General features: G+C 49.2%; 1 protein-coding gene across 7 annotated transcripts in view; it reads right to left on the bottom strand.

Moving 5' to 3' along the window:
- Positions 1-780: 780 nt before the first annotated feature.
- WASHC1 (WASH complex subunit 1) overlaps positions 781-11641 on the bottom strand; it is a 43279-nt gene continuing 32418 nt past the window's right edge. For 6 of the 7 annotated variants that reach the window (XM_071768908.1, XM_071768884.1, XM_071768863.1 and 3 more), the window contains 8 exons: positions 10826-10972; positions 6321-6457; positions 5252-5387; positions 3898-4102; positions 3292-3456; positions 2825-2983; positions 2136-2204; positions 781-1542 (listed from right to left, as the gene is read on the bottom strand). In XM_071768908.1, coding sequence (XP_071625009.1) covers positions 1391-1542; positions 2136-2204; positions 2825-2983; positions 3292-3456; positions 3898-4102; positions 5252-5387; positions 6321-6457; positions 10826-10972 — 1170 coding nt within the window. In that variant the 3' untranslated portion in view covers positions 781-1390. The remainder of the gene's footprint in view (positions 1543-2135; positions 2205-2824; positions 2984-3291; positions 3457-3897; positions 4103-5251; positions 5388-6320; positions 6458-10825; positions 10973-11641) is intronic. The other variant, XM_071768900.1, reaches the window with a different exon arrangement.

The raw sequence follows: 11641 nt of genomic DNA, 5'->3' as shown, positions 1-11641 counted from the left end.
AGGACACAGGGCAACTATGGGTAACAGTTCCTACTGCTTCTTTCTACCTTGCTGCAAGCAGTCAATGTATTCAAGGAGTGGTTCAGTCTTTCAAGGGGAATAAAGATACAGCCATAATACAGCTTAGCACTTCTCCTTTGATCATGCTTATGCACAGGACTGCTTTGCTTTTTTTACTGCCAATGTGTTTGAATTCAAAGTAACTTTCTGAGGAAAATGGTAATTTATTTTTTTAGTGCAACCTTCCTGGGGTTCTTTCCTAGGTCCATGGGTCAATGCTGGAAGGCAGTGATCACAACAGGGCTGTCTGTAATCCCAAAGCTGTCCCCCAACTCCTTCTATCATCCTGAGCAAATCTCGTCCCAGGAGCTTCTTTTCCTTCTTTGCCAGTTTCAGCAGCTGAATGCCACCTCTCAAGGCTCTTCACAATGAAGAAAACACTAATAATTAGACACAGAGCTGCTGCCTGCTCCCTCCCTGTATGTTAATTAGCCCTGCAGGGAAAGAAACAGCTGCTTCTGAGAAACTTCCCTGGTGAGTTTCCTGCCCCTTCCGTGGGTACAAACTCCACCGTCTGGCACAAGCTCTGCCTTAACCCCAGTGAAAGCAGCAAAGGGAGGGGAGGGCACCTTCCTGTAGCATCTGGTGCCCTCCAGCCCTGTGGCTGATGGTGCTGGGTTGTAAGGCAGCTCCTGCCTGAGACAGAAGCAGACAGCTGGGCTTTCCTTTCACACTCTCAATTGAGCACCCTTCAGCTTCTGCCAGAACGAAGGCTGCAAAGACCTTCTTCCTTCAACTTTATTGAAGTTTTTCAGACAATAACAGGCAGAGAATTACCACGAGCCAGGCAGAAAAAGAAACCATGGTGTGCAGAGGCACCAGGAATTAGATCCACAAGAAGAGAGGTGCACGTCACTCTCTCTCTTCTGGCACCAGCCAAGCAAATGGGAGCTTCAGCAAGCAGGCAGCAGGGAGATGAATGAGGCAAGGGCTGTTTGCCTATAAGAAATGCCTTTGCAGTCATCACCCCTCACATTAGGAAAGACTGAGGGCCCTTTAGATCAGGAGCAGTGCTAGCTCAGACAGTCTGAGCACAGGCTCTGCCACTGCCTACCCAATAGGGCAAGAATTATTGTGCCACCATGAGCAGCAGCGTTTAAGATGGAATGTGGTATTCAGGGTGGAGAATAACCAAAAACAAAAAAACCCCGAAACAGTGGTAGCTGGAACCACAGCAGAGGTGGGTCCTGTTGCTCCTTCAAAAAAAAAATCACAAGGTCCCCCTGCCATGTCAGTACCCACCCTCCAGGAGATCATTCCACAGGCTGGTGTCTCAAAAGTGCTTAGTTCAGGAGTCCTGGGATCCACACAGATGCTCAACTGATCCCATCTATGACTCCCACTCATCCTCATCCTCATCCCCCACAGGCTGTTGTGGGGGTGGGAGGGGTGGTATTGAGTCTGACATACGTGCAAAGGCACCAGCAGGACTTCCAGGAGCATCAGGATTTCCAGAGGTTCCTGGCCCTTTCCCTGAAATACCTGTGAGGGAAGGAAAAGCCCCAGTGAGTGACAACGGGAGACTAGAGAACACCCAGGCTCAGCACAGGGCAGGGAGAAAACCATGCCTCAGCACTCAGGTGACCCCCGCAAGAACAGCCAGCATGCTTAAACATTGTCATAAACATTGTCACAAATATTGTCACAGCCCTGCACAAGGGCTCATGTAACTGTAACTAAAGTTCCACCTGAGCAAGTCCAAGACCTCCTCTGCCCCGTGCCAGGCACTGAGGGGTGACACGGGCCCCAAATGCCCCAGGTACCAACCAAGGCCTTGGGGCAGTTCAGGTGCCCCTACAGACAAGGGGCCCAGCTACCTCAGCCCTGGATTAAGACACCACTGTCCCTTTTCCTCACAGGCAGCTCTCAGACCCTGTCTTCTGCCTCACCACAACCTTCTCTGGTGCCACTTCAGGTGGAGATTCCTCTGTTCACCCTGCAGACACTCCCAGCCACGCTGTGGCACATTTGCCAGAGCAAATTTCTCTGTTCCTAGTTCTAGAGCTGTGATTGACACAACTGAGGTGCCAGAAAGGGCTCTCCCTCTTTCCTAGGGAGAAGGAGCAGGACAGTACCTTTCCGCCTCAGCACCAGTTTGTTGAAGAGGTCTGACATCAAATCACCACCTTGTCCTGTAGCTCTCACTGAAACAGCAAATCAAGGCAGACAAAAACAAATGTCAGTCCAAATTTAGCACTGTAACAAAAGCATTCTCCTGCAATACTGCCTTCAGATTAAAGAAAAAACCCCACTGAACCTCTAATCTTGTATCCCACCCTTAATCTCCCTCATTATAGTCCATTTTTAGGCCAGGAAAACAATGCTGGTTATCAACATCTGGGGAAATTCAAGAGGGGCATTCCTTGAGGGACAAGAGGGGCTGGGCATTTGCACTCTCATTTTGCCAAACCAGCTGCATCAATACCCTCCCCAGCTACCTAAACCAACATGTTCAGACCAGCTCAGCCCTGCCCTGGTTTCTTTTGTGTCTGTCCACAAGCAGCACATGCAAAACTTCTGTGCATGCCCTGTGACAGGGCAGCTCTCCATGCAGAATACGAATGCCCTTCTGGCAGATGGGGTTTATAAAGTTCCCAGAGCTCCGTCTGAACGGGAAACAACTGAGACCTACACCAGCCTGTGAGGAGTGACAATGCCTTACGGCTCTGTAGGTTCACTGTGCTCCTGGCTTGCCTTTCTCCCCTTGAACCCACAGCTGGTAAAGAGAGCAATAAAGGTAAATTCTGCCAAAGAGCCTCAGCACCTTGTTCTTGTTCCTTCTGCTTCTTCTTCTCCAGCTTCCTCTCCTTGACACTGCGGAGGTTGGCCTTCCCAATGCCACCAGCCTGGCGGATGGACTCCAGGAGACTGGCACGCCCAATAGAGGGGTTCACCACCTCCTTTGGGGCTCCCTGGACTGAAGCTGCAAGGACAGGAAGGGCAACAGCTGTGGGTCAATGCACCAGCTACAGGACCGGCCAAATCACCATGGAAAAGGCTGCTCCAATCCCTGTCAGCCGAGCCCAGATGCCTCTCAGTGAGAGGCTTACACTCAGCCCCATCTAAGGGGAACTGAAGACCTGCAGCTCCCAGGCAGGGAACTTCCCCTCCCACTGCAGCTTCCCTCCTCTGCCAGAAGGCTGGGAAGCCATAGGGAATCAACCAAGGACACAGGTTGAAGCCAAGGAGTCAAATTCTGCTGGAAAAGCTGTGGAGAGGCCCAGCCCTTACCTGCAGGCGCTGCGTTGCTGCTCTCCTCAGTTGCTGCCCGGGCTGGCTCAGAGGGGGCTGTGGGCTGTGGCAGGGGTGGTGGTGGAGGCACAGCAGTTGGCATAACAGGAGGTGGTGGTGGAGGGGGTGGTGGAGGAGGCGGCAGTAGCTCAGTGTCTTGGAGATCTGAAAGATGAAAGAAGTTGAAAAGTCCCAGAGGACACCGAGAGCTTCAGCTCAGAGATTCACATGCCTCAGCAGCAACAGATCAGAGTCCTCAGCAGACACCATGCAGTCGAGCACTCCCATCCTGTGCAGCATCTCTTAAAGAGTAGACAGGGCCAAGGCTGGGGTTGAGATTGCCCCTATTCTACCATCCCCAGCTACCTGACACTGGGCCAAAGGCACCTCAACAGTCCTTACACACTGCAGCTCCCTCCTCCCTAGCCATGCTGGTGGTGAGGGGCCCTGACCCAGTTGCAGCTTTGACTCAAGCCCAAGCACAAGCCAGAGGTACGGCCAATGTCCAGCTTGCAGTCTCCACCAGGGGACTTTCTGCCTTGTCTCCATCTCCTAACAATCTCTGCCTTTCTCCTTCAGTGTCCTGGGATCAGGGGTTGGAAATACCTGGTTGCAAAGGCTCCACTGACTCAGTGTTGAAAGTGGGCAACTCAGGAATAGCACTGCTCGGGGCAGATGGGGCGATGCCGGGGCCCAGGTCAGCGCTGTACATGAGATCAGCAGCAATGCCAGGCAGGTCTGGCAGGTAGGATGGCACATCAATCTCAGGGACCTGGCCCAGATCTGGCACGTAGAAGTAATTTTCAGCTACCTAAAACAAACCCAGAACAAAAGACAGTGACTACCCATTTGCCTTCCCCGGCAGCAAGCAGGGGCGCTGCAGGGAAGAGCCTGAGCGGAGGTCAGAGCTGGGGTTGAGTGGTTGGGTACAGTGGCTGCTGGTGCTCATCAGTAGCTGTTCATCAGCTACCCCTACAACTCTTGTAGCAGCTCCCCATGCTCAGAAGCTATCCCTTGCAGACCAGACGCAGGAAAAGGCAGGCTGCAGGAGGAGGAGGAGATGCAGGATAATCTTCCTAGTTTCTTGTAAGTGGACTCACTCCTCCCCTGAACATTTTATGCACCAACTTTTGCAGCCTGCTTTAAGGGTCTCTCTTCTCCCCCAGAACACAATGGTGCCTGAGATGTTTCTGAGATTAAGATGCAGGAGAAACACAACCAGTTAGTCAAAAAGGTTTGGCTTTGCATGTAATACATAGGCAAGAACAATACCAAAGGTGTGCTGTGAATAAAAGCTGCACTGATATCTCCTTAGTCGAACATGATGAGCAAATGGCTCCCAGGCTACTTTCCCCAGCCTCAAACATTCAACTACACACCAGCAAAGGTCCAGGTACAGCTACTACAAGACATCAGGTACAAAATCAGTGACATGCTGGGGCAGCTGAGTTGGTGCACTACCTGCCCCATGTCCACACGAAGCGCAAACCCTCTGCTCAGCTGGCTGCTCTTCTGTTTGTATCAGTCAGCACCCTTTTTCAGCAGGAAGGATGGGAATCATGCCTTCTCTCAGGCACCTAGAAGCAGTAGTATCTCACCCTCAGACTCCTCAAGAGGCTCAGGAGTTAGCATGAGGGGGACAATCAAGTGATGAGGCCTCCAAACTCCTCCACAGCCTCAAGGTCTAGCAGCAAGGTGAATCAATACCATGTTACTCTTCTCACACCACTCAGCAAAGGCTTGAGAAGAGAGAAACATCTGCCATGTTTGAGGGTTGTGTCCCAACCATCAAACTCACACATGAACTTCAAGTACAAAAACAAGCAAGGTCCTTCTGATAAGTGAGACACTCTGCAACCCCACAAGGGGCCATTCTTGTACCTACTCTCCACCCTACAGAAGCCCTCTCCTCTCAGAGACCTGAGCACAATCTTCTGAAGTGGAAGCAGCTGCATCTCACCTGTTGGTCCAGCTGTCCCCTTTTGGTGATGGAGAGAGGAGCATCAAAAAGCTTCTCTTCTGTCTCTGTTTCCAGAGCCACATGGGTCTTGGTCACTGCTCCAGCCAGAGGATCCAGGAAAACATACTTCTTGTACCTAACAACAGAGGACAAGTATTTCAGTGATGCCACCTTGAAAGCCAAAGCCAGAAGAAACAGCATAACCAAGAAGACCTTGGAGGTGGAGACTTCCTGACTCATTCACAAAGGTGGAACATGTTGGGCCTTCCAGTTTCCTTCTCTTAGCCCCATTTTCCTGCCTCACATCTCCACAACAAGGTGACCATCTCTTCACCCTCCCAGTGTAGCGTCCACATTCCCCCCAAAGTAATGCCCCACTGCACTGCCATCATTATCAACCTCTCCCCTTCCCACCACCTGGCCTGAAACAGTCCTACAGCCAGCAGAAAGACACCGGTCTCTTCCAGTGACTTGTCACTCAAAGTCCAGGAGGAAAGACAAAGAGGGGAAATAATTCATGACTCAGGAGAAGAGGAGGTCTGCTGTATGAAAGCTCAAGAAGTGTTTAAAGGAGCTTTCAGTATGAGCAAAAGAAGAAACCATGAGGCAAAGAACAATGGGAAACAATTGCAGAAACAGAACTGCAGTGAGGCAGTGGAGAGGTGAAAGCAGTGAGAGTGGTAAAGTGCTGCTGTGAGGAGTCATCAGGAGAAGGAGCAGAATCTGGTGCATGGAGCAGAGAAGGGCAGGAGTGACAGCAGCTCTCTGGGCTGGAGAGGAACTACAGGGGAATGACCATGAAAAACTAAGCTGGGGAAGGGAAGTACAAACTGGGCTGAAAGCAGGTGAGTGGAAGATGAGGTGCAGACAAAACAAGTCCTTCCACCCAAGGAGAAGAAAGGGTTGCTAGCTAGAAGCCAAGAGAGAGATGTAAAATCCTGTCCTATTAGGAGCACTGTATGTCAGACCCCGAGGAAAGGAAGCAGTTATTCCTGCCCCCAGGGAAGGGAAAGCTCCCATGAGGAAAATCAAGGGCAGATGTGCAGCACAGTGCTGCTCCAGCTCTCACAAGTTCTCAGTGGTATTGAAGAGCAGCAGGGAGCTGAGGGAGCTGATGTTCCTGGGGAGGCTGCCAAGGCCTTCTTCTGCATCATCCTCCTGGTGAATTTTGGTGCTCACACAAATGGGGAAGTACTTGAGCTTTTCCTGCAAGAAGACAGATAAGAAGTGGATAAAACCTGAAAATAATGCTAAAACCAAAGCTGCTGAGACAGCTCTTCCCAGCCACCACAACTCACACTGCTGGATCCACTGGATGGTCTGGAAACCCTACTGCTCCCTCTCTACCTTCCTTTGAGCAAGGAAGCACATGGACAACATTGCAGCCCCACACTCACGTCAGGTTTCAGCAGTTCAGATTCATGGCATGTGCTTTTGGTGCCATGGGTGGGGTCATACTGAGCAAGTGTTGCTGTGGCAAGAGTCCAGCAAAATAAAACCACCACTCAGGCCCTATCGCCAGAAGCAGGGATCAAGCAGTCTAAAAGGCATTTGTAACAGTGTCCTCAGCTACTAGACATTTTCATGCAGACAGAGCCCCTAAACATCTCTATTATGCTTCCCTCTGCTGCCTTCTGTTGATGTTTTAAGAGATGTGAAGCCACTGGTGAGTTGTGCAGGCAAGGCAAAGGAAAAAGAGGTTAGGAAAAAAAGAGAGTGCCTGCAGTAGGCAAGAGATCAGGCAGAAGAGAGTGTGCAGGGTAGAACGTGTGCCAGATGGTTTTGCAAAGCCTGAGGGATTTGCAGGAGTTTTCAACTCTAATGAACTGCAATCTCCTCTCTCTCGGTTCTAAAACTTCATGCATAATATATAGAGCTCCCTTTAGAAAAAGACTTATTACTTCTGAACTGCTTGACTTTTATAGAGCACAGGAATTGCCATCCCAGATCAGACCAATGCTTGAGCTAGCGTGACACTGCCCACTGTCACATGCTCTGGGGGATGAAGCTCAGTGCCCACAGTGGACTTTGCTGTAGAGGGAGCCCAGAGACAGCCTGGGATGGATAAACCTCCACTCCAGATCCCTCCCCACACTGTTCCTCAGCCCTTTCACAGCTCCTGTTCTTCCTTCAGAAAGTAGGACAAGCAGCAGCTCGGCAGCTGTGAGGTGATAAGTGTTCATACCAAAAGACATCAGAGCACTACCCAGGACAGTCTGTCAGGTTAAATAACTGGCTACACTCATCAGGTTTTCTGCTGTCACCAAAAGATGAGCAAACAGGCCATTTCAAATATTGTTCACAGCTTCCTACTGTCTCACTAAGTCCAGCATCCTGGGTCCATCCCATTCTCCAAGTTCTTCTTCCTTCTTTGTACTTGTATGTGGGAAATGAGACTGGTCAGTTTTAAGACCACATCTCAGTGATATAAGCAGTTCCTGCTGATTGAAATTTCAGTCTTGAGTTAGGTAGCCAGAAATCCTGGGAAATGGCTTAGTCACAGAGCAGTTAATCTACTAACAGTTTCTGTGATGCTCTGAGTCTATAACATGTTGTAAGAAAAGACTTTGGAGGTTTTGATTTAATTCTGCCCCCCCCTCAAATAATACATTCTAACTTGTGTAGGCAAAAATATATAAATTATTATTCAGAGACCACAGAAGCACAATTTTTTTAAATCATTAATATTAATTACCTAATGTTTAATTTTTTAAGCATGAGGGAGTACTGATGTTTTTGCTAGAACTGTTCACACATACTTAGCCCTCAAGTCATATACATATATATTTTTTTTTTTTTTTAATTCCCCCTCTGTAGATTTCAATTAGCACTGAAAGACTGCATCACTTTAAGGGTGGAGAAACCAACCATTACCTACATTTACTTTTAAGTCTCATCTACAGCAGTTACAAAAGCACTGAGCTTGAGTATTACTCTGAAATGTGAGGTTCTACATAATACTTTTACTTTAAATGCCACCATAATGCTGGTCTTTTTCATGTAACTGGATCTAATTTGAAATTTACAACAGGTACCTACTGGCAATAAAATCATGCAACAGTGAGTTCTACAAATTACCATGCCATTTAAAAAGGAATTTTCTTATAAGGATGCTACGGCCTTAAGTCAAAGTTTCAGCAACTCAGACATCCTAGAGTCATGGGGTTTCTTGAATGCTCCAACACCCCAACCTGGGGTTTGGCACCTGGCAGCATCACAGCCCTAAGGATGCTGCATTTCCAGCCAGTTTTCTCCCTAACAGCCTATAGTTAAAAGCATATAAACTCAACCTGGTTCCCAAGTTTAATTAAGCGCACATGAAGGGAACTGGGTTGATATACCAGAAACCCCAGTCCCCCCACGCCAACAGCATGTGCTAAGGCTGGCTGGGAAAGCACTTAAAGATGAACAAGTAGCAAAAAACCCCATATAGCCTCCTCACACCCATGGTGGAAGCCGAATTCACAAGAATGTACCAAGATGCTGCCATTTCTGAAGCCCTGAGAGGTTATTCCAGCAGTGGGCTGTAACTTTTGCGTGGACCTCTTCCTACGCCCTGGCAAACTGTGTTTTCCACCTTGTTTTCCAGCCTATTGAGGGGTACTTGCATCACCAAGATGCAGGTCCCTGCACCTAGGAAGCCCCAGAGTGCTGCAGACATCTCACTGTTCAACCCTGCCAAGCTGCTGCCACAGCAACATCCAAAGCAAGTGACTTTTCAAGCTTACCACAAGACTCCTCCTTCTGGCACTCTTTTCCATCAGTGCTTACCTTACCAACCTAAACAGTGTCCTCTCAACAGCTGAGTTTTCACTTGTGTGGAGTAGGAAAGGAGAATTACCCAGGACAGAAGATTTTAAAATTAACTTCAGAACCACACACATTTCCAGCTCAGCTGCTTTCCCCCCAGAGCACAAACCCTAAGTACTGAGCACATGCTGCCACCACTTACCCTCAAACTGAGAGGAGCAGAGTTTGCTTTCCTGGTGGGTGTGTGAGTGCAGGCAGAAGTGAAGTAAGCAAAGGCCACTGCAACTGCTCCCAGCAAAGAGGCCCTCATTAGAAGTGAAAACAGGCAGTGAGCCTCTGCTGAAAGCCCTGAATAATTGAGGAGGGCACAAATGCAAACATTAGACTTCCCTCTGTCATATTTCATTACTGCAAGGCATGTCAGGCTCCGTGTTCTGCTATGGCCAAGAAGGACCTGTGTCCCTCCCCTTGGAAAGTGTTCAGAGCTTGGCCACACAAAGCCCCATTCCACACATCAGCTGTTCCTGGCACAGATCCCTCCATCCTTCAGCATTGCCTAACTCTGCTCCTCCCTGACACTGGTGGGATGGGGCCAGCACCCATCACCAGCCTCCCCTGCCCAGCCCAGCCAGCAGCTCTGTCCTCTGCTGCTGCCAAGGCTCAAAAGAAACACAAACCCTGCTGGAGTCTGTCAGCTGCCCATTGGGCCAGCAACCCCGCTTCTCTGGCCTGGCTGAAATATTCATAACTACTTCACTGTGTGAGGCCTCGGCTCCATTAAATCTCAGGAAAGTTTAGCATGATAAATCATTTAGTAGCAGTTTTATTTTGGGGCCAAGGCAGATAAAGATGAGGAAGGAAGTCTCTTCAGGGGTGGAGAGCAGGGAAGTTGTCAGGCTGATCCCTAATCTGGCAGGAAGGGCACATCTGCTACTCCTGGCACAATATATACACAGCAACTTTTAACCTTCAAGCACAGCAACTCTTCCTCTTCTCTTTCCAGCCTGGGAATGGTGACCCAAATTACTGGAGAATCCTTCTGTAGGCATTTTCTGCCAAACTTCTCAGATCTCCATAAGAAATGCCTTTCTGCCACTCAATCCACAGGCTAAAAGTGAAGTCAGAACTTCAGGACCTCCTTCAGCACCAGCTGCAGATATTTGTGCTATGGACACATCTGGAAGCCCCAGCTGTGATGGGTACCAAGAGATTCAGCCCCTCTGAAGGGTGTGCAACCTACAGGAACTGAACACAAGGCATGGGAGGAGCAAAGCACAAACAAAAGATGTAAAGAAGTAAAGTAACCTTCCAACCCTCTCCTCCAAGAGGCAAAACTCATCTGAGAAACAGAGAGGGGCAATGCTTTCCTGGGACAGAAAAATGCTCTAATGACTCCTTTTTCTCCTGAGACACTCAAGAGCACATTTAGTTTCCTTCTCACCTCTGCCTATATTAGAACCTTCAGAAACTATTTTGGAAACAATTATGACCCTGACAGCCAAGGCCTTAAGCCTAGCCAGCAGCATCCATCAGCACTGCTGCAGGAAACTGCAGTGTTCCAGAAAATGGAGCTGCTCCGAGGAGTTGGCAGCCACCAGCCACCCAGTCAAGGGCTTGTACTGACACGGCCCCCTGAAACTGGCAGCTCTGCAAGCTTCTCAGCCTGACCTCACACACACACACACACACACACACATCCCAACAGACCAAGCCAAAAAGATACTCTGCTGCCAGCCTTTATCTAAAAGCCCTGCTCTACTGATTTAACTGCCTCCCAGCTTCAATTTGCTTGTCCATCTCCAGGTCTGTTCTCCTCCTCCTTACCTGCAGAGCTTTCTCATCCAGCGTGCGGTGTTTGCTCTGAATCTTGTGTCTTGGCCATTTCTGATTAGCTGGGTCTTCTGCACCAGCAAAAATGGAACTGTACTCCTGCAGCCGTTCAGGGGCTGGATACTTGGCACTGGAAAATACCTGTGGAGAAACAAGGAGGGACTGAAAAATCCTAACAACCAGGCAATCCCAGTACACAGTAACAAATGGATTGGAGCAAGCACAATATCTGTGCTGCCAGGGGGGATGGAGAGCCCTGAAGCCAACAGCCTCCCAAGGGCTATCTGCACAGACCCAAACATGCATGGGCTGTCACTTTTGAAACCGCAACTGGCAGAGTTTCTCTTTCTCTGTAAGTACCAGGAAGTACAAGAAGACCATTGGCAAAAAGGCTTCCACTGGTCAGAAAGGAGTTGGAAATACTGTATCAAAATGGAACAAGGATGAGGAAAGGATTTTCACCAGTTTTACAGGCTAATTGTGATTAAGATGCACTAAAGGAAGGTTCTCTAACAGCAGCTTTCATTCAGATAGCTAAAGTGACTATGCACCTGAAAGTGCAAGGGTGTTGGGCTTAGCTCAGCACGTGCCTTTTCTCTTTCTCAGGAAGCACTTGGGGCAGGAACATATATGGGCTTCATAAGGCACGCAGCTGCGCAGCTCACAGGTCTAAAAACCATCAGTTGGCTGAGTCAGGAAGGGGATTCTCATCACAACCCTGCTCAGCAGCAAGGCACGGAGATATGATTATGCAACAGCTGCAGCATCTGAGCACCTGCTCTTCTCCAGAGCTAACATCAGGAATAAAGA

Source organism: Heliangelus exortis, chromosome 1, assembly GCF_036169615.1.
Source record: "Heliangelus exortis chromosome 1, bHelExo1.hap1, whole genome shotgun sequence".
Classification (NCBI taxonomy): Eukaryota; Metazoa; Chordata; class Aves; order Apodiformes; family Trochilidae; genus Heliangelus; species Heliangelus exortis.
Note: the sequence above shows the minus strand (reverse complement) of the source record. Positions and strands in the feature narration are given on the sequence as shown.